General features: G+C 36.7%; 1 protein-coding gene across 1 annotated transcript in view; it reads right to left on the bottom strand.

The window, feature by feature from the left end:
* LOC115210286 (endoplasmic reticulum metallopeptidase 1) overlaps nucleotides 1–24435 on the bottom strand; it is an 85959-nt gene that overhangs the window by 37847 nt on the left and 23677 nt on the right. Inside the window, exons 2-5 of the mRNA XM_029778789.2 lie at nucleotides 12184–12311; nucleotides 9924–10029; nucleotides 6800–6946; nucleotides 3899–3991 (exon numbers count right to left, since the gene is read on the bottom strand). Coding sequence (XP_029634649.1) covers nucleotides 3899–3991; nucleotides 6800–6946; nucleotides 9924–10029; nucleotides 12184–12311 — 474 coding nt within the window. The remainder of the gene's footprint in view (nucleotides 1–3898; nucleotides 3992–6799; nucleotides 6947–9923; nucleotides 10030–12183; nucleotides 12312–24435) is intronic.

The following is a 24435-nucleotide window of genomic DNA, read 5'->3' as shown; positions in this document are numbered from 1 at the left end:
TGTAAAGAGTTCAGGCCACTTGAGGTCCAGGGAGGCTTTGAACAAAGCGGTCGTCGGCATCTTTACCATCTCGTCTGGCAGCTTGTTCCACGGATCCGCAACCCGGACGGAGAAAGCTCCTCTCCTTCGATTGAGATGAAATCGTCGCAGATCATCGTTTTATGTCCACTTTCCATGCTGGCATGGGTTGGACGGTTTGACTGAGGACTGGTGAGCCAGAGGCTGCACCAGGCTCAACCCAGGTTCGAAATTTCCCCAAGACACCTGATGAAAGCTGGAGGATGTATCAGCCGAAACGTTGTGTTAACAACAAACAAGATGAGGACAAATATCCATTAAATGTAAATAATGTAAAAAAAAAAACAAAGTTATATACATTTATTAATTATAGCCTTACAGCTGTTTTAGATATGCATCAGGATGCATTCATGATTCAATTTTATCAATCGATTTTTGAATTACATAGAGTATAAAAGTGATCACAAGACTTTTTGTTAGCCTGGTGTAATTTTATCTGTAGAGAGCTTAGGAAGTATTTCACCTGAATTATTAATCCCTTAACAATTCCTCTTTGTTTTGATATATATATATATATATATTAGTTTCCTTTCCTGTTTAGGTAAGATCAACAAAAAAGTACTCCTGCTGGTGAGAGATAAATATCGTTTAATGTACATTTGAAATATTGTTTAAGGTACATAAATATCATTTTATGAGTTTCTAATGTATGAAACTAGAAGTAGCTCATAACTACATACCATGTACACATAACGATCAATAAATATGTACATTTATATTCTATAGCAAGTCACTTATGCCTATCCCTCTATCATACCATAAAGCCACCTCCCCATCTACTACAATCCCACTCAGTTAAGAAGAGCTCCTTTTTCCTGTCTTGCAAGTTACTAAGCAACCTCGTTAATAGTGGTGTTGCAAAAAAAGCATCCGGTTCAGTCTGTAAAGTGACTCACATTAGGAAAGGTATCCAACCATCTCTGGTTCTCTACATTCTGGCTCAAAAAATATATATATGTGTGTTTTTTGCAACACCTGTCTTAGCAAGGTTGCCAAGAAACTTGTAAGACAAGAAAAAGGAGACCTTCTTAACTGAGTGGGGTTGTAGTAGATGGTGAGGTGGCTTTATGCCAAGTATTGAGGCTAAAGTATGATAGAGGGGGATATATATATATATATATATATATATATATATATAGGGTGTCCCAAAAAAATGTATACGCATTTTAGCAGCTGATAACTCAATTGATGATTTTTTTCTTTCAAGATGAAACCCATTGGAATTAATGATGGCAGTCAGACTAAGCTTTGAACAAAGGAAATTCATTCTAAAATGCTACTGGAAGTGTGAAAATGCATTTGAAGTGCAAAGACAGTTTAGGAGGGTGCTTCAAACAGATCCACCAATGTAACTTACCATCACTCAAATTAGAGAGGAGTTTGAAGCTGATGCAACTGTTCAGAATGTCCATGAGTAACATTCGAGAAGACCATGAACATCGGCAACCCCCACAAAGCAAGAAGGAGTGCTGGAAGCGTATCACCAAAGTCCAAGAAAATCTGTGCAGCAAGTGAGTCATGAGGTAGGTATTTCAAAATCATCTGTCCAACGCATTTTGAAGTGTTGTCAATGGAAAAGCTACATTCCAAGATTAGTCCATGCTACTAATGATGATGATCCAGACCGAAGAGTGCAGTATTGAGAGTGGTACATGGCACGATGTGTAGAAGATGCACACTTTCCAACAAAGATTGTGTGGAGTGATGAGGCCACATTCAAATTGAATGGTTCAATTAACCATCACAATTGCACCTACTGGGGACCTGAGAATCCGCATGTTACGGTGGAACATGTTAATTTACCAGGAGTTACAGTGTGGTGTGGCTTATCATCAAGAGCATTAATTGGACAATTCTTTTTTGATGCTACTGTGACTGGTCCCATTTACTTGAACTTGCTGCAACAGTCTGTCATACCAAGCATTAGAGAAGACTTTGAAGATGAGGAGTTTTATTTTCAGCAAGATGGAAACCTCACCCCCACTACCATCACAATGTTAGATCCTTCCTTGATGAGATCTTGTCAAACAGGTGGATTGGACGAAGGAGTTACGTTAGGGTTAAATATATTTAACATTAATTAATTTATTCTGGGCATACTCTTTTACTTGTTTCAGTCATTTGACTGCGGCCATGCTGGAGCACCGCCTTTAGTCGAGCAAATCGACCCCAGGACTTATTCTTTGTAAGCCCAGTACTTATTCTATCGGTCTCTTTTGCCGAACCACTAAGTGATGGGGATGTAAACACACCAGCATCGGTTGTCAAGCAATGCTAGAGGGACAAACACAGACACACAAACATATACACACACATACATATATATATTATATATATATATATATATATACATACATATATACGACAGGCTTCTTTCAGTTTCCGTCTACCAAATCCACTCACAAGGCTTTGGTCGGCCCGAGGATATAGCAGAAGACACTTGCCCAAGATGCCACACAGTGGGACTGAACCCGGAACCATGTGGTTGGTTAGCAAGCTACTGCGCCTATGTGGCATGTATGTTTTAAACTAATATTTATTTTGTTTTAAGGTTTTCTTTGATTTTACACAATATGATATTTTAAAAAAACCGTTAGCTGAAATGATATATATATCTTTTACTCTTTTACTTGTTTCAGTCACTTGACTGAGGCCATGCTGGAGCACCGCCTTTGGTCAAGCAAATCGACCCCAGGACTTATTCTTTGGAAGCCTTGTACTTATTCTATCAGTCTCTTTTGCCGAACCGCTAAGTGACAGGGACGTAAACAGACCAACATTGGTTGTCAAGCAATGCTAGGGGGATGAACACAGACACACAAATATACACACACATATATATACATATATACGATGGGCTTCTTTCAGTTTCCGTCTACCAAATCCACTCACAAGGCTTTGGTCGACCCGAGGTTATAGTAAAAAACACTTGTCCATGATGCCACGCGGTGAGACTGAACCCGGAACCATGTGGTTCGTAAGCAAGCTACTTACTACACAGCCACTCCTGTGCCTATATATATATATCATCATCATCATCATCATCGTTTAACGTCCGTTCTCCATGCTAGCATGGGTTGGACGGTTCGACCGGGGATCTGGGAAGCCAGAAGGCTGCACCAGGCTCCAGTCTTATCTGGCAATGTTTCTACAGCTGGATGCCCTTCCTAACGCCAGAAATATAATTATTATCATATATATATATAATAATCATCATCATCATCATTATAATTTAATATCCCTTTTCCATGTCGGCATGGGTTAGATTGTTCAACAGGATCTGACAAGCTGAAGGACTGCATCATCCTCCAACTGCTGTTTTGACATTGTTTCTAGAGTTGGATTCTCTTCCTGTGACAAAACACTGTGCTTTTTTCATAGAATCAGTACTAGTGAGATCACCTTGCAAATTGCAAAACTGAGGACCTGGATGAGGCCCCTATGACTGAAGGGAAACAATAAAGAGAGAGGTGCAATGATTCCAGGTGAAGCGACAAGAGAAGATTAAGTATGAAGAGAGAAATAGCTTGATAGTTGTGAGAATGTGGTAATGGAGAGAGTAACAAAGTAGACGCTATTAAGGAAGGGAGATGAACAGAACAAGAATAGGGTAGGAATTTGTATTAGGTGTTAGTAAAAAAAAAAAAAGAAAGACAGAGTACTAAGGTTAATAAGGTGGGTTACTTAGGGAGTTCCAGAGCTAACTCACATTATAAAGGGAAGTATGAACAGAAGGTACGAAGGAAAAATAACATGAAAGAGAAAGATAGATGGGCATATTGAGGATTTGGAGAGGGTCATTAAATATATACACACTCACCACCTCTCTGTATGCAACCAGGTTGAATGAATTCTGTCCGGTCATTCTTGGTATGGTAGACGTAACCATTGGTAACATAGGCTATGTCCAAACCTGAGAGAAAAGTTGTAAATATGTATATAATGCAATATTATTTATTCTCAAACAGACACGCAAAGGAAAGCAAAGTGTGAAACAAATAAATTAATGAAATATCACATTTGTAGTAGATTTCTTAGATAGAATACGGGGATGTGTATAAGAAGGGGAGACAAAGAAAATATGACATTTCTTCAAGTGAAACAGTTAGATATAGGGTTATTTCATCTGCCAAAAATAGCAGCCAAATCACACCCTATTAGTTTAAAAATAAAGATACATTGCATGATGTGGGCTTTGATACACTATATATGAATAAAAAACTGAATGTTCATGACCAGAACACTTTTGACGATAAATCTCCTTAATTAGAGCTAAACTGGGACTAATATACATAACCATTACAACTGTTTTACACAAGCAGATAATCATTACCAGCAATAGCACCTTTGATAATTCTCAATCTTCAATCATTCATCAGACAAAACTCAAGTCATTTCAATTTACTAACTATGGATCCTCTGTCTTCACAACAATATAATCTCACTCTGATATACTCATAGTATTTTATTATATTCTGATGACATCTGCACATGAAAGAAATATTTCTGTGAGTCAAACCTTCAAATTTCAACTCGCATTTAAACAATGACTTTTCCATCTTCTCTGGTATATTATATTCAAGAATACTTTAACCAAAATTTTCGTGCATTTTAAAAATAGTTGTATACAATTTAAAAGAGATTTGGCTGAAATTTTGGTAAGATGAGTATTAAACATAGAGGGCCAGTGTGCAGTATGGGTTCATAGATAGGTGAAGGAATGGTGTAACTGAATAGATCTGCTCAATGACTTTGAGCTACACAACAACTCATTTATTATTTATATATTTTCTTCCAAAATTTTTGTTGCTTTTGCAACCTTCTCAATGGATGTCAATGGAACATCCATTGACAAAGATGTAAAAGCAACGAAAATTTTGTAAGAAAAAATATAATAAATGGGTGGAAATTGAACTGGTGAGTGTGTTAGATAATAAGGCATTAAGACAATATGACTCTCCCCAAACACAACATAAATTATTATATTATTTCACCTTAAACTCATCAGTATGCAAACTGTCTCTCTGAAGCTCATGTTTTCTTTCAGTTCAGTCACTTTAAACATTTTTATTTTTACACCATTTATATTTCACTGCCACAAAACATTATATTTCATAAAAAGTACTTGTGCCATTGACACATAAAAGGTACCAATGCCAGTGACACAAAAGAGGCACCCGTACTGGTAACACATAAAAGGCACTCGTGTCAGTGACATATGAAAAGCACCCAGTACACTGTGGAGTTGTTGGCATTAGGAAAGGCATCCAGCCATTAGACACCAAGCCAAAACAGACTGGAGCCTGGTGCAGCTCTCTGACTTACTAGTCTAACTATCTCACCCACGCTAGCATGCAAAACAGATGCTAAATGATGATGATGACGAAAAGCTCATCATAAAACACATATTTTTAAAACAAGAGTTTTTAAATTATTTTAGGCCATCTTTGGCTATTTTTCAAATGACCTAACATTAACAGTGCAGTTATTAATATGCAGACTCACAAGTCATGGAATTTCTTGACTCCCGCTACCTTCTCAGATTTGTACTGTTTTACATTATCAGTGTTTTGATTTTGAGAATGATGAATATAGTAACAGAAAAATTGATTTCTTTCTATTACAAACTCTTACATATAATCCTCATTACCAAACAAAGTCAACAACATACGTCTTTACCAGAAGTGTAGAGTTGATATAGTGGAGGCTCCTTACGTCTGTTCACACACACCTGTATACTTTGAAGTTCTCTGCTAATAATAGATTACTTCATTTTATATGTTAGTCAAGGGAGAAGTGACAACACACAAGGTCTTTAGGCTCTGTTCCAAAACTGTTGAGATTAATGTGGGCTATGCCCAGCTTGAACATCAGCAGGTCAATGTCAAGAGGACAAACAGAAACAAGGAGAGAACTGGGCTCCAGTCCAAATGCTTACAACAGAGAGAACCCCTACAAGAAACATTGGAAGACCTGGCAGTGGTGATGATGTTACACAGATCAGTGTGTTCAGCTAAGCGTAGTTCCCTATTTCAGAATAAAAACCATTCAAATAGTTAAATACCCACTCTAGGCTAAAAAGAGCAAAAAATACAAAAGGTAAGTGAAGTTTCTGTTTCTTCAAACTTAGCAGAACTTAGGAAACAGGTTTCTACAACTACTTCAGAGTATCATATCTTTTATTGGTATACAATAGCAGTTGATTCAACTGATGTGTAACACCTGAAGTTTTACTTGTTTATTTATAGAATCTAATTTTCAAAGGTAACATATAACAAGGAGCTTTACAAGATTGATTGTTATAATAACTGTGTTTTGCTGCTAATTCATTTTTAAAAATATCTATGAACCACAGAAACATAAATACATAAACAAATTCAGCATGTATGACTTTATGCCTCTTACTCTGTCCCAATCTCTGTCCTCTTTCTTCCCTTACCTCAGCTGTCCTAATTTCTCTCTCTCTCTCTCTCTCTCTCTTGCTCCCCCCTCTCTCTGTCAGTCTGTCTTTACATCTTATTCTCTCCTATTTTCCCGCTCAATCTTTTCGTTTGTGCAGGTCTTTCACTTTCTTTCTAAATCTCTCATTTCTCTCTCTCTCTCTCTCTTTCTCTCTCACTCCCTCTCTCTGTCACTGTCTAACTGTATCTTTCTTTTATCCCCCTCCCACTCATACAGAAACACATCTACACAGTCATTAGGCAACATATTACAAACTCACCTGGAATGTTTCCAAATTTTTGAAAAATTTGATAATCTGTATCAGATGGAACAAATCCACCTTGAAAGATTTCTTGCCCCAGGATTGAAGCAAAGGGATATTTTACTGATTTTGCATATGCTTGAATTAACCAAGGGTGCTGCGGACCTGAAAAAAATATATATCATATACATATATATATATATCATATATCGTGTGCGAGCATGTGTGCATTTGTGCATAACAATATTTTAACTATTATAAAGATAGCAACTAATGATTCTTTTTATTTAACATGTTAGAGTTGTCATGGTTGTCATTGTTATTTAGTCACAAGTCAACGCTGATTCAGCAAACACTTCTTGTCATTACCAACCTGTCCTTTTACATACCTAAGATTGTACAAGCTGCTGTCACCTGTGACTGAGCATGGCTTAGCAACATGTATCATGCTTTCACTCATAGTTTTAGGTACATAGGTAATCTCAGCCCACTCACCCTTGCCCCAGTAGAACAGGGGTGAGGAAACTTTTTGGTGCAGCAGGCAAAAATTTCCTAAGAAAAGAGTCCACAGGCGGATCACAGGTTCTAATTCTTATATCTGTGTAAATCTTGTATATATCTTGTTTAATTTGATATACATTAATAAAGATAAGTTTAACACATTAAATTAACGTATAACATCTTCATTAACACCGCCACTGAATTTAAGACATTTATATTACTTATATATATATATATATATGAGGGGGTACTGAAAAGTTCCTGACATTGAGTAAAAAAATACAGGAGGATCAGTTAATTGTGATTTCATTCAACATATTCTCCTCTTAGATTTACACACTTATTGCAGTGGTCCTTCAGTTTTTCTAAACCCTGTAAAGGAACTCAGGTTGGGCCTCCAGCCAGGCCTTTCATGATACCCTTAACACCAGGAACTTTTCAGTACCCCCTCCCTCCCTCCCTCTCTCTCTCTCTCTCACACACACACACATGTGCAGCTTTGTGCTTCTTTGTTTCCTTCATCCACCCACAGCTTGACAACCCCTATTGGTTTGTTTATGTTCCCACACCTTAGCAGTTTGGCAAAAGATACCTGTAGAATAAGTACCGGATTTAAGAAATAAGTACAGGGTTGGTCTGTTCAACAAAAGCCCTTCAACATGGTGCCCCAGTACAACCACAGTCCAATGACTGAAACAAGTAAAAGATAAAAGGTAAGCTGTTTGTTGTCACACACAATCTTGCCTTCATGTGTGAACAATGTTCTCTCTCAAGCCTTTGGTCAGAAATTTTGTATAAACTTAGTTCTTGCTAATAATTTAATTTATTGTTGCTTCGTTGGAAAGATTTATTTTATTGGAAATATTTCTTGTTTCTGTATCCTTGAGTCATTTGATTTACTATATGACTTAATTCATACAGGTTACAATGTGATACAAAAGTTCATATATAGTTAGGCTTGTGCTGCCATTCATCATTTTATTTGCATCTCAAGTCCAACAGAAAAACCTTTTCTTATTTCAGTTATAGTTGGTAAAACCACTTATACATTATAAGCACTAGTAATAACATTTATTACCAGTAACACATTAAATACTCTTTGTTTGTTTAGTCTTCAAATTTATTAATTGATGATAATGGTTTCATAAAAGTCACTCAAGGAAAGTTCTGTAAGGCAAAGACATCAGAATCAAACTCCATATAGGCTAGTGGCTGTATGGTAAGAAGTTTATTTGCCAGCCACATGGTCTTGGTTTCAGCCCCAATGCAAGGTAACTTGCCAAATGTCTTCTATTATACCTCTCAGCCAACCAAAGCCTTATGAGTAGAAAGAAGCCAATCAGTTATATATATATATATATATATATATATATATATATATATATATATATATATATATAAATTATGTATATGTGTGTACATGTATGTGTGTGCATGTGCGCGTGTGTGTGTGTGTCAGTGTATTACTATCACCTTGTCTTGACTTCATATGAAGTAAACAGATGTCAGTATCATACAAGTAGTGTCCTTCAACTTCAATCTTTTCTCAAAACATGTCTAGTTATGGAGAATATCACCTTACTTGGAAACAGGTAAAGATTGGTAACAGGAAGGATATATTATGTCACCAGATGATATCAATGAGGCCAGTAAATCTGAGGCAAGAATGTTACGTGATACCATCAACTCAGTACTCTTGACTGGTGATACTTTATTTTCAGAAGGATAAATTGCAAATCTGACCTCAGAATGTAAAGAACCAGAACAAATACTGCAAGAAATGTTTTCCAATACCCTAATGATTCTGACAATCCGTTACATAAATAACAACAATAATAATAATGGTTTCAAATTTTGGCACAAAGCCAGCAATTTCAGGAGTAGGATATGTCAATTGTATCAACCTCAATACTTGACTGGTACTTACTTTATCAGCCCCAAAAGAATGAAAGGCAAACTCAACCTTGGCAGAATTTGAACACAGAACATAAAGACAGATGAAATACTGCTCAATATTTTGTCCAGCATGCTAACAACTCTGTCAGTTCACTGCTTCAACAACAACAACAGCAGCAGCAACAATAACAACAACAACAACAATAATAATAATAATGCTGAGACCCCTTTTAGTTATGACTGACCATGGGATTGCACCTGAAAGTTACCCTCTCAAGCACAACTCCAAGCAAGGTTGTTTATGGAAGACCAGGAGTCGCCCATGCAGACCAGCCTCCCCTCTCCATGCCACTGATGTTATCCGAGGGAAAGGCTTAATAATAATAATAATAATAATAATTATTATTATTATTATTATTATTATATTATTATTATTATTATTATTATTATCATCATTATTATTATAATCCCTTCTACTATAGGCACAGGCCTGAAATTTTGTGGGGAGAGGAATAGTCGATTACAGCAACCAGTATTTCACTGGTACTTAATTTATCAACCCTGAAAAGATTAAAGGCAAAGTCAACCTTGGTGTAATTTGAACATTTGAACTCAGATAGTCAAAACACCCAGCTAAGCACTTTGTCCAGCATGCTAACAATTCTGCCAGCTCACTGCCTAAACAACAGCAGCAGCAACAGCAACAATAACAATAATAATAATAATAAAAATTAAAATACCATACCAGCTTGAAATACTATCTCCCATCCACCAGCTCCAGCTGCATCCAGGTTGACAAAGGCACGGATTGTTTCTGCCCATCGATGCTGCGTGATGAATCCATGGCTAGCCTTAAATATATAATTTTTTTAAAATAGAAGAAGAAAAAACTCAACAAATTCCAATGATAGTACATTGACAACCAACACTTGTAGATGAAGGAGCAGTTTCCTAGCTTTCGTTGACCTCATACAGATATATGTCAAGAGTGTGAAGTATTTTGATGTGGTGTCATGTGACATGCAACAGAGTTACTAGTGTTCAACCACAGGTCAGCCCTGTTCAAGCAGACTTATAATCAAAAGCATTACAGCTACAATCATTCTCTCATTTTTCCATCTAAGTATGTCTAAGTATGACAATGTTCTCACAATAGTAAGATATGATCTGAGAGAAATTTGCTTTCTATTGTTATCAAACTAAATTGTCCACCTAGAGTTGACATGGATAACTCAAATTGGCACTGCATTTGAACCACATGCAGCTCTTTCTGACTCTCTGAATGACAGACATAATGTCATGATTATATAAAACAATACCCTTTACTAAAATTTTGTAACAGGCATGGCTAGACACAGGTATGGCAATGTGGTTAAGAAGCACATTTAACAACCACATGATTTCAGGTTCATTCCCAAAAACATGATACCTTGGGCAAGTGTCTTCATCTATAGCCTTGGGCCAACCAATGATTCAAGTGAATTTGGTGGACAGAAACTGTGTAGAGATGAGGTCTTATGATAAATTATGGATACAGCATATTCAGATGATAACAAAGTTCATTTCTCAATTACTAGCTCCCTGGTTCAATTTCCATCTTGGAAAAGTACCTTTTTGTGGTCTTTAACAAAACTAAACCTTATGAATTGGACAAACAGACAGACTGAGCTGAAGCCTGTTGGGTGGATGGTGCCTTGATTCAGATGTCCAACCATGTCACATACTTTGTCATGCTGATTCTACCTGAGAATTTCATTAAAGGTAGACATATCAGTGGAATACTCAGCCACTTACCTGCTAATTCAATGAGCAGATAGTTCAGTTGATAGAACAACTGAATATTCATCAACAAAATCAACAAAGAAGTGTACACTTAGTTATCATGAATTAAACACCACCAAATGAATAAAAAATTTCAAATATTTGTTTCAAACTAAATACAGATGAATATAGCAAGTACAGAAGATTTTAAAGTATAAACAGACTCTACTGCCTACACCCAAGAATTTATCACTGACATTAATATTATAAACGATAATAATAGCAATCAAGCCAAGAAGGGAACCTCTGCATGGGCACCCAACTTGCTAGAAATAACAGTCAAATTCCCACTAAACCACAACCCACCATCTTAAAAAAAGAAGTATATATTGGATAATGTAGTTCTAGATATCCTGTGTCTGTTAAAATACAGGATACCCACTGCTGGAAAATCTTTGGTCATAGGTCTAGTGGATTATGGCTGACTTGAGCAGTCCCATCAACAACAAAATCCTACAGAGAAAAGAAAAAGCAAGATGACCAAGTGGATAGGATATTAAATAGCAATTCAAAAGATTGTGAGTTCAAATCCACTGAAGTGTCTCATAATGTTTTATTCATTCAACATTAGATCATATGGGACTACTACCTTCAATAGACCAGCATCTAGGCGAAACTTTGTTATTTGTTCAGCATCATGACACCAGAACTATGCATAGTGATGCTTAAAATCTGCTGGAATTCAAGAGGTTGTTTACACATCTACATCTTTTATCTTTCTTTTATATTTTGCTTGTTTTAATCACTGGACAGTATGTCCAGTGATTAAAAATCCTTTGAGGTGGTACCCCATAAAGGGGTACCACCACAAAGGATTTAGTTGAACAAATCAATCCCAGTAATTATTATTTTGTTTTTCTCAAACTTGGTACTCCTTCTACTGGTCCTTTTTGTTGAAGCACTAAGTAACAGGAACATAAACAAATCAACAGTGGTTAACACACACACACACACACACACACATACGATGGGCTTCCACACAGCTTTCATCTACCAAATTCATTCACAAGGCATTGGTTGACCCAAGGCTATAATAGTGCAAAATACTTGTCCAAGATGCTATGCAGTGGAATTGAACCCAAAACTACATGGTTGCAAAGCAAAATTCTTAAACACACAGTCATGCCTGTACAAGGCCACTACAAAAGAAAATAGTAATTCAAAGACAACAGATTCAAACATACCTGCAACATATTCTCTTCAGCGCTGTTAAAAAGGAAGATTATACTATGCCGCAAAGGTGTGCTCCTCTGGGACAAAGAACGTAAGACCTCAAGCATCACAGCACAACTAGAAGCATCATCACCAGCACCTATAAGACATTGCAAAACAAATCAACACTGCTAATATCTAAATTACAAAAATTTAAGCAGGGATACAATGCGAGTTTGCCAGAGAGATTATGATTTTTTAGACTGTCAGCTTTATCTCTAGAGATTAAACATTTTTTAAATTTTAATCTAAGCTACATTTCAATCGGTTTTATTCCTGCTTATGTACATAGCACTAGAACAGGATCCATACTAGGAACTTTCAAGTGAGTTTCTGAGTTTCTAAAATGAGTACCCAACTGGATTTAAACTACGCACATTTATATATTTTTGAATTTGGAAATTAGTATTTTAGATCTAACCTAACATAGTATCATGTAAACGTCCAGGAATAAGATATACAACAGCAATTGGAGATTGAAGCACAGTATCATCATCAACACTGTCACATTTTTTAATGTCCGTCTTCCATGCTGGGACAAGTTGGATAGTTTGACAGGATCTGATGGGTCACAGGACTGTATCATGCTCCAATGTCGTGTATTTCCTTATGACAACCACTGGGTCCCTTTTTCTTTTGTGGCACTAGTGTAATGGATCACCATGTAGCTCGCAAGACCAAGACCCCCTTCAACTGAAAGGGACTATAGTAGAGAAGGTGGCAGCTTTAGGCTAAGTAATGAGAATTTAAAGTATAAAAGGAGCTGGAACAGGTTTCTTGTGGTAGGGGCAATGCATAGTAACTCACAACATACAAGTGTGGATAGAAACAATTGGAGTGAAGATGGAAAGAGAGATAAAGAAGTGGTGATGTGATGTCAGGGTGGCCCTAAAGACAGAAGAAAAGGGTGGATGGGTAGCAACTGCAAGAGTGTTAATGTCAATATTAATTTCTAGCATTGATGCAAGGTCTCAAATGTTTAGAATGAATATAATCAATTAAATCAACACCCAATACTTGATAGGTACTTTATTTTATTTACTCTAAAAAGAAAAAGAGGCTAAGTTAACCTCAGTAGGATTTGAACTCAAATAAATAGTCCCAACTAAATACCACAAGACTTTGTGTTTAACACTATAACTGATTCTGCCAACTTATGTTAATATTGAAAAATATTTGTTTCAAACGATAAGTTTAGCAGTCACAAACCTTATAATCCTACTAAAAACAACATACTATAGTCATTGAGAACATCAACACACACACACACACACAAACACACACGCACATACACACCATTTGTGCTGCTATTGTTTACCTCGAAGTTAGCGTTGATGGTGAAAACCTATAAATAAAGACATTTCAGTTATGACTATATCATCTTTTGTTTAACCAGTGTACCTAGGACTATAAAATAAAATGTACCCTTCCTTTTTTTTTTAAGACACTAGGTTGATTTGGCTACATTTCTAGCAGGTACAACAACCACATCAAGGCAACTTCACGGACTTGATTCACCATTAGCTTTAATTAACAGTTAGATAATAATCAGTAGAATTTCACCAAAATCAACAATTGTCATGCTTTTCACCCACTTTCAGGTTGGTTGTTATTGCTGTTGTTTGCTATTTAGTCCAAGGTCAATCTTGAATGACCAAACCTTATGATAAAAAATATTCCAGCTTTAGAGTGGGAGGAGGGTATCTAAGACTACATTATCCAATGTGTTCTTTTTTGAAGCCTTGAAGCCATGAAGTGTGATTTGATGGAATTTAATTCTTATTTCCAACATGCCAAAGTTTGGTGACAGTTAAAGGTGATCCAAAAGCTTCCTTTTTATTACAACAACAATGGACAGTTTATGATATTTTGTATCATCACAGCAAAATTTATTTAAAGAACTGTTTTTAGTTCCAACATGTCATAAAAATTTGATTCTCTCTTGTGATGTATTTCTTCCTGTTAAATGAACTATTGGTTTTTAAAAATAAAAAGATACATTGGATATGGTTCCAAATGAATTGTCAGAAAAAGGACTGGAATGATGGTGACAGAAATGTCTTTGATCATGCATGTTTACTCAAGCAAAGCTAGCCTGGAGTTAATCAGCAAAGCAAAACAAAAACAAACAATCTTAAATATCTCCAGGCTTCCCCTTATTCTAATTGGGGATCTTGTAGGCAAAAAAAAAATAGAATCTTTGGCAAGAATATGAAGAAAAAAACACTGCAAGTGAGAGGTGTCAATCATCTTAACTACTCATTAGTCTTTCAATAAAGTTGCTGGACTATTGGCCACATGATCATTACTTCAAACTTTGCTTCAACCAATGTATTGCAATATAAGGCATGGCCCTATAACTCTACTTTTCTCAATCTACATGGCTGACAAAAACAGCCTCTCCCTCCTACTTCAAAGTTAACAGTTCCACAAACACCTAACTACAAAACCACAGTAAAATGCTTCCTTGAATCCACTGCTATTACCAACTGCTATCACAGTAAATACATGTAAGTGCATGCTCACCTTAGATACAAACAGCTGTCTGTCAAAATATAACATGGAAAGTGCTGAACACAGAACCACAAGCTAGGGACAAGCAAATTAGTTAACAGTGACATTCAACTAGGATGCATGACAGACTTATTCCACTTAATGAATCATTTGAGTTTCTCATCTGCCAATGTAGATCAGTGCTAGTTTTCTCTGGTTCTATGGTTTCATTTATTTTATTTAGTTGGGAGGACAAGGTTAGTGTGAAATGAGCAGCAAAGATACAATAGAAACACAAAATTGATAGCCTTTCAGTCACAGGTTTACTAGCCAAGTGACTAAAACAGCAGGTCGTCTGCTGCTGGAGAGGACCGATCAGGTAAAGGACCTGGGTATCTTGGTGGATTCCTCCTTTTCGCCTTCGGCCCAGTGCGTCCATGCTGCCAACAAAGCGCGCGGAATTCTGTTTTTGATTCGACGGTCATTCGGAATGCTCACAGCAGCCATATTCCTGCCACTCTATGTCACGCTGGTGAGACCCATATTGGAGTATGGGATTCAAGCCTCTTCTCCTTATCTCCTCAAAGACATACAGCACCTCGAAAGAGTCCAGAGGCTGGCTACCCGCATGGTTCATGGTCTCAAAAATTTGTCCTACGAAGAAAGGCTGAGGACGCTCGACCTTTATTCTCTTGAAAAACGCCGCCGCCGTGGTGATCTCATTCTCGCCCACAACATCATAAGCGGGAAGTGTAACCTCTCGAAAGAGCTGTTCTTCACTCCTGCTCCGGAGCGTCGGCTGTGGGGTCATTCCGAAAAGCTCTACCTGCGACGATTTCATCTCAATCGAAGGAGAGGAGCTTTCTCCGTCCGGGTTGCGGATCCGTGGAACAAGCTGCCAGACGAGATGGTGAAGATGCCGACGACCGCTTTGTTCAAAGCCTCCCTGGACCTCAAGTGGCCTGAACTCTTTACATGAACACCACCCTGTACTTAACTCCATGTCCCCCTACATGGCCTTGCTATTTGCTTTTGAGCCAAATTAACTAACTAACTAACTAACTATATCGAGCCCATCTGAGTATTAGCGCGCGTCTACGATGAGTCTACGATTTTAAAAATAATTTAACATCATTTTTTATTCCATTTTAATGCATAATTTTTCGTGTGTCGATGGCGGTGGAGTTGGCGTCCATGGTCACACCTGCACCTGTTTGCTTCTCCCCCTTCTTCCCTCGTGAAGCTGTGGGGAAGGGAGTGTAAGGAAATCAACGTCGTAAAGCGTTGTGAAGGAGACCAGCGTTCTTTTAGAACAACGACTTCATGGCTTGAAGACACCAAAACAGAAATGGCTAAGAAAGCCCGAATTGGCATCTATAAGGGAAGTAACTCTCTAAAAATGCTTATATAGTTATTTCCCTTACAAACCCGACCAATGCCGGGCGATACTGCTAGTTAAAAAATAAAAATATTTTTCATAAAATTCATAATATAAGATTATGTAACTTGAACAGAAGCATTCTACTGTTTAGTCAATACCTACACAAGGCACACAAATTCATCTTATTTACAAATTATGTTAATACTTCTTGAGGTGGTTTTTATCAATATATATCTTTTATCCTTTACTTGTTTCAGTCATTAGACTGTGGCCATGCTGGGGCACTGTCTATCAAATGAATTGACTCCAGTACTTATTCTAGTGGTCTCTTTTGCCAAACAACTGACAGGCATAAACAAACTGACACCAGTTGACATGTGATAGTGGGGGACAAATGCAAAGACACACACACACATACTATATACACAAATATGACAGGCTTCCACACAGTTTTCACTTGCCAAATTCGCTCACAAGGTACCTCGCAGTGGGACAGAACTCAAAACCACATGGCTACAAAATGAACTTGATCACTAGTTTCTTCTACACATTTCCAATGCAAGCAAAGTGTAACCAATCCATTTTCCTTGTCATATGTAGAGAAACAGTTGTCCTATTATTAAGCAATATCCATTATATGCATGAAGTAGGTTAATAGGCAATTACATTGGCAATGTCAGGATTTCAACCAAAGTGTAGAGGGAAAGTCAATTATTAAAACAGATCCCCCATTACCCAGCTAATTTGTAAAAAAACACAATAGTAAAATATGTTAGATAATAATTAAAATTACAGGGAGCTGCAGTGGGGAGAGGATTCATCTGAACTTGTTGAACTTTTTCTTAGTTATAGGGGTGAGCTATGTTTGTTGTTATTTATTCCTAAGAGTGATTTGAGAGAGCAAACCTATGATTATAAACATACATGTATATATATATATATATATATATATATATATATATATATATATATATATATATATATACATATATCTATGTGCGGTACTGGCAACAAACCATTTGATTTGTAAACTACTAAAATAGATAAATCCAAAGCTAAAGCAAAGAATATATACAAAATTAAATATAACTAGTTATTTCTAGGCAAACAAATCTCTTTTCTACAAAAACAGTTTAATTAAATATTTGGCTGGAACTGTTTCTAATTTAGAACAAAATTCTACATTTTGGTTTATATATATATATATATATATATATATATGTATGAGTGAGTGTTGTAAAGTTCTTGGCTTTGGGTAAAAGGAAACACAGGAGGATGTGTTAATTGTGATTTTCTTCAAGATATTCTCCTCTCAGGTTCATACACTTATTGCAATGGTCCTTCAGTTTTTCTAAGGCCTGTAAAAGAACTTATGTTGGGCCTCCAACCAGGCCTTTCACAACACCCTCAAAGCCAGCATTTTTTCAGCAACACCTTGTATATATATATATATATATATATATATATAAGTATACACATATATACACAAATATATGTGTGTATGTATGTATATGTTAAAAATATAGTTTTTAAATTCACAAAAACAACAAACATTGACTGAATAAAGATCGACAGTAACTTCAAAATTTTGCCAGTGATTGTTTATTCAGAGTATTATCAACATATCACTTGATTTATAAATAGTATTGAAGAAAACAGATAAATTATTAATTATTTAATATGGTCATAGATAAAATGCCTTAAAAAAGGAAGTTTGTCCATCAGAACTGTTTAACAACATAACTGTTGGCAGAGATATCCCTGCTACTGCTGCTTATAATGATGAAGCTGGTGGTGGTAATCTTCTCTACTATAGGCACAAGGCCTAGGCTAGCAGATTATCTCAAACCCAGTGCTTGACTGGTACTTATTTCAACTCTGAAAGGATGAAAAGCAAAGTCGACCTCAGAAGAATTTGAACTCAGAATGTAAAAACGGACAAAATGCTGCTATGCATTTTGTCAGGCATGCTAACAATTCTGCTAGTTCACTGCCTTGGGGTAGTGGTAATAATGATGATGGATTACTTAAACACAATTTATTACACAGTCAAATCTCAACAAGAAGCCATATTTCCAACATACACTAGTTTCTGATCTCAGTAAAGAAGCTTCAGGTAACAATTTCATTTTACATAGCAATTAGAATAACTATTAACTGCACAACAAACATACTGTGAGACAGACTGTACTGTATACAAATGATGCAGGTCCTATATGGAGTAGGGTCAACCACTACAACAGTCCAGAGCCAGGAGTGCCAAGGAGAGGGCTCATGACTATCTGCTGGTTGCCTTTCTCTATATATATTTATCCTTTCTTTTACCTTCTACTTGTTTAGGTCATAGAACAGCAGCTATGCTGGGGCACCACTCTGAGGGGTTTTAGTCAAATAAATTCACTCCAGTACTTATTTATTTTTTAAAGTCTGGTATTTATTCTGTTGGTCTCTTTTACTGAACTGCTAAGCTATGGGGATGTAAACAAACCAACACCAGTTGTCCAAGTGATGGGGGGACAGACGCACGCACACATGCATACATACATAATACATACATATACATGACAGACTTCTTTTCAGTTTCCATCTACCAAATTTACTCATAAGGCTCTGGCAGTCTGGGGCTATAGCAGAAGACACATGCCCAAGGTGCCATGCAGTGGGACTGAATCCAAGACCATGTGGTTGGGAAGCAAATTTCTTACCACATAGTCATACCTGTGCATATACTAAAAATAAACAAATAAATACAACTTCTAATTTTGGGAGGACATCCCACCACTCCTGGTGCCTTTGTGCTTCCTTACCAAAGTTCTCTCAGAGACCGTGTCAGAAGCACTGTCCTGTTTTATGAAGAAAGAACAGTGGTTATGCTTGGAAGAATGTAATGTGTACTATGTATGCATGTGATGCATGTTGATGTTATGTGCCACTATCTCCTAAGTAGAGCATATTGAAAGGAAGCTGAGAAAAGCCAAGCTTGAAATAGCTATATCAGAATTAGATGTCATTAATGAGATTGCTTAACACTTCTACTAGAATTAACTGTTGACTGTTATGTAAACCTTTCAAACTTCTTTCAGCATGGAACAGCAATGATGGTGGTGGTAGCATGTGGTAGTATCCAAAATAACAACAATATACACAAACCAACCATTGCCACTCGACTTACTAAAAATAACAGCCAGCTCTCCCTAAATCAAACCCTACAATCTTAAAAGGAAGGTATTTAATAATGTAGTCTTAAATATGCAATGTCTGTGAGGTGGCTGAAATACCACTGATTACAGGACAACAGGGCTCGACCAAAGGGATAAAAGAACCTCTGTGAGCTCAAGTGACTTGCATGGAATAGCAGTTAAATCTACTGCAGATCACATCCTCCACAATGTCTTAAAAAAAGAAAGAACACTTTGGATAATATAGACCTAGATAAGAAAACATACTGGATGGTTATGGTTGGAATGCTTTTGATTATATGTCTGTTCAAATAGGGCTGACTAGGGAATAAATAAAAACAACAAAATTATTTGACTGACAGAGTAGATGGATGGTTGATTGAATGACAGGAATAACTGAAAACTAAGTAGAAACTTCAGTGAAATAGAAGTTATTTAAAGGAAATTAGTATGTTACATTGATTATTTTATCTATTTTTGTCTGTTGTCTAAACAAATGTATTATTTCCTCACACATCACCTAAGTAGGGGAGAAAAATTGAAAGAAAGCCAACAAAGAAGGTTCTCTCCATCATTATTCAATCTGCTAGAAATAGCAGACAATTTTCCCTAACATTACACCCTATATTGTCTTTAGGAAAAAGGACACTTCATATATTGTATTCCAGTCATAACCGTCCCTTTTTTTATTTTTCAGACATGGTTTATTTATCCAATATGTACATTTCTTAATGAGATTACAGAGGGTGTGATTTAAGGGAGATTTAGCTACTATTTCTAGCAGGTTGAATGACAATACAGAGGCTACCTTATTCCTCTTCTGATCAGCCCTACAACAAAAAGCATGCTAAACCAATAATGAAAGGCATTCCAGACTAACAGGCATTGTATACCTAGGAGTACATTGACCAAAAAAAGGGAGAGAAAACAATATGGTTGAAGTTAGAAGGCATTTGGTTATTGATCCTTCTCCCAAAGTGATTCAAGCAGGGCCACCAAAGGAGAAAGAGGGGGCTAACCCTTTAGCACTAAGATTACTATCAAATGTAATGCATATTTATTATTTTTGAATTAATCATGCATTATCTTGTAGCTTCAAGATTTTGGTACAGTGGTTGTTTATTTTTAGGATGGCACTGAAGGGTATGTATGAGAGGCCTGATTTGGCTGGTTTAAACATAACATGGGTAGAATATTTGGGTAGGATAAGGCCAGTTTAAGTGCTAAAGGGCTAAAGAATAAGAATTCAAAAGCAAACTAGTAATGTAGTAGAAACTGTAATACTTCCAGTCATATACATACAAGCTACCTTGACATTAGTTAGGTCAGAGAGACATAGATTAATAACTAAGTAAGTAATAACTAATATATTTAATGAGGTGAGTGTGACATCTAATCAATCAACACCTATTCCAGGAGACATAAATATTAGACAACACTTAAATTAAGTAAAGCTATGAATGTCACAACTTGAAACAAAAATTATTTATATTAAACAAGTTGACACATCACACCTCCTAAGTCTAATTTTTTCAAAATTGAAAACAGGTAATGCAGCAGATGGAAGAGAACACTGTGATCTTTGACAAAGACAGGGACACCTCTAAACATGTTCCAGGCTTATTAGAAGATATCTTCAGCAAAGAATAGATATCCGTATACATATCTGCCAGATCAATAAAGCAGTATAAATGAATATTGTCTGACAGTTATCAGCTCCTTAAAAGAATTCATGCCCTCATGATAAAAAACCAATGTTGCTAAAATGTTAACACTTTGAGTAATCTGCTAGTCACCACCAGCCATCGTAATCTTCCATCAAAGCAACTGAAGCACTTTAAGTAGAATTCTATTTGCTAATTTGCCAGAAATATCATCACTATTATAATCACCACCAAACAACACTTGTATGTACATTGATTTTAAACACAAACATTAATAGTAGTCTTTGACCTACACTTAACTGTCTCTATACTTTTATCAAGACTAATCACTAAGAGAATACTTCTGTAGCTACATTATTCTTTCTTTCTCACTCAATCCCTCTCTCTCTCTCTCTCTCTCTCTCTCTCACACACACACATTGATGCATAAACACATACAGACACAAGTACATGCAGACATACACACAAACATATACATACAATTACACATACGGTTACATACACATAGATGCAGACAGCTGTTTCATCATTTCTAACCTACAGTGTATCTTGTCCTCCAACACAAATCAAGTTAATGAGTACCTTTAAAGTACATTGCAGGATATACCTTTAAATCATACCATCAACTGAGCAACATCACTCCACTTTCCAACACTACCATTACATGTGCTCCCACTTCACAACCCAAATGCCTTTTGCCTTTAGTCCAGAAGATAACAGCTTACAACAGATATGTATAAGATTAAAGTCTGACATTGCTCTTGATAACAATAAAATGTACCTTAAACAGAAGAGGAAAGGATAGGGTCTATGCCAGGCATGGACTACAATTTTAGAGAAACTGGCTGCATGAGACACGGATCATCATCGGCCACTACTGAAAAAATCCAAGGTAATTTTTCTTTAGATGTGCCATTCAGAAAGTCTCATGGGCTGCTGTTTGCCCAAGACAGGTCTATGCAGTATCTGAAGATTAAATAGATACTTAATGATTCTTTCATCAGAATCTGCAGAGTAAATGAATAAAACAACCCTTTACATTGAAAGACCTGCTGGGGTCCACAGAAACTAAGTGGGTAGAGGAGGTGGATATAGAGATAAATAAATAGGTAGATAGATAGATAGATACATACACACACACACACACACATACACACACAAAGTTGATGTCTGTTGCCCCTCTTGGACACTTTCTCATTTCCCCCATCACTCACTCTTCTATTAGATGTAGAGTTCTGCTAATGTAACAGGTTGAACAACTATATAGAGGCCCTGTCATTGACTTCGTATTTCTAAAGTTATCCTTGTTTAGCCTCTGGTCACTCATCATCAGACATACAAATACTCAAAGGCAATCCAGACATGAACAACACATATTTCCTGAGATATGAAGATTTGGTTGCTATTTCTAGAATGTCAAATGACCATAAAGAGGTATCCTTGTTAACTTGTGCTCCCACTGGCATTAAGGTGGTTGGTGCAAGGAAAGGCATCCAACTGTAAAACCCTGCCAAAACAGACAGTGAAGCCTGATGCAGTCACCTAGCCAGCCCCTATCAAGTCATCTAACTCATGCTACCATGGAAAATAGATGTTAACTGATGGTGATGATGATAACTATCTGTGGGTAAACCATGTGGACTGTTACCTCAGTGAGTAGTGGTAAGAATGTGGAAGCATGTCCTAGTTGGAACCAGTTCTCATCATTTAAGTCATTCTAGACCATGGGAAAGGTATGAATACCAGAAGACCCCCAATTTCTGGTTCTATTGAGGTCAACAGAGCTAAAAATACCATCCTTTGATGAATATTGTTGTCTATGGAAAGACAAAGAGGAAATTTTAGATATTTGATATTCAAATCAACTATCTTACAAGTAATGAGGTGAGTAAACGATGTACCAATTTACTTGTTTAACTCAAGTACCTGATAAAGATAAAATGAGGTTTAATTTCAATGATGCTGTTTAGCCCCCAATGGATCAGACATATGATCAAAGGTTTTCTAGTCATGATCATCCTATCTTTTATTTAGATACTGAGTCTATTTAAGGCTATATTATCGAATGTCTCCTGCTTGATTTTCTTAAACACAGTAAGATGTGGTCTGAAGGAGATTCATATTGTCATTTTACATTGGCTTATTCAATCAATGTAAACTAGGAAGTGAATATGTTATTGGGTCATCAAGTTAAGAATACAGTACCTCTTATTTGCTTCCACAAATCCAGAATTTACAGAAGTCCAGGAATAGTGTACAATACCATGCAATATACTGTCCCCAGTATTGCATAAATAGATCATTTCTGAAGCTGTTTAATTTGCATAGTGTGTGTTAAAAATAGATTTGTTCTGTAATTTTTTTTTTATTGGATTGATAAAGATAAAACACACTTTACTTTACAAGTGTATTCATTTGTACTTGTATCTCTTAAACAAAATCATGATCTTTATTTTTCTTTATTTAATTTTCATCCTATAAACATTATACTGTATACATAGTACATCATCATCATTGTTTAACATCCATTTTCCATGCTGGCATGGGTTGGACAATTTGACTGAGGACAGGCAAGCCAGTCAGGCGGCATTGGCATCGACCCATGTTTGAATGGTGCTTATTATGTGCCAGTCAGGCGGCACTGGTACTGGCCACACCTATGATTTCATTAACTCAACAGGTCTTCTCAAGCACATGTCGCCCAGCGATTCAAGGATACTTTTAAATGGGCTGGTTATGTGACACTGGTTATCATCCACAGCTACGATCTCACTTTCCTTGCCCGATCTTCTCAATCACAACATATCTCCAAAGGTTTTGGTCTATTGTCATTGCCTCTGTGAGGCCCAATGTTCAAAGGTTGAGCTTCACCACTTCATCCCATGTCTTCCTGGATCTACCTCTTCCACTGTTAGGGTGTGATATTTCACACAGCTGTCCTCATCCATGCACAGCACATGACCATACCAGCACAGTTGTCACTCTTGCACACCACATCTGATGCTGCTTATGTCCAATTTTTCTCTGAGGGCACTTAAACTTTGTCAAGTATGCACACTGACATTCTTTTATCTTTCCCCTTATCCCTCTCCATGCTGGTACTTCCCCTCAACCACACCTCCACCCTTGTTCACCACTCGATACAATTATCATCACTCACTTCTCTAACCATCTATAACTCTCCTTACACTCTTATGAAACTTCCAGACCCACCACCAATCTACTGTCTCTATCAGAGGTTCTCAACTTGAGCAGTACCAGCCCAAGGGGCTGCTGGGCAAGTTGAAGAGAGCGTTAAGCTTTAGGGGGCAGTGAGGTAACATAGTTCATCATCATCATTTAGCATCCATTTTTTATGCTGGCATGAGTTCAGAGAGCTGTACCAGGCACCAGTCTGATTTTGGCTTACTAACATACTAAATTTTACCTAAAGTAGTAATTATATTATACATGATAAAACCAGTAATGGTTATTAAAATAAAATGAGAGATAAGTATATATCGTGAC

Source organism: Octopus sinensis, linkage group LG4 (assembly GCF_006345805.1).
Source record: "Octopus sinensis linkage group LG4, ASM634580v1, whole genome shotgun sequence".
NCBI lineage: Eukaryota > Metazoa > Mollusca > Cephalopoda > Octopoda > Octopodidae > Octopus > Octopus sinensis.
The sequence above is the reverse complement of the archived record's forward strand: the minus strand, read 5'-3'. Positions and strand labels throughout refer to the sequence as shown.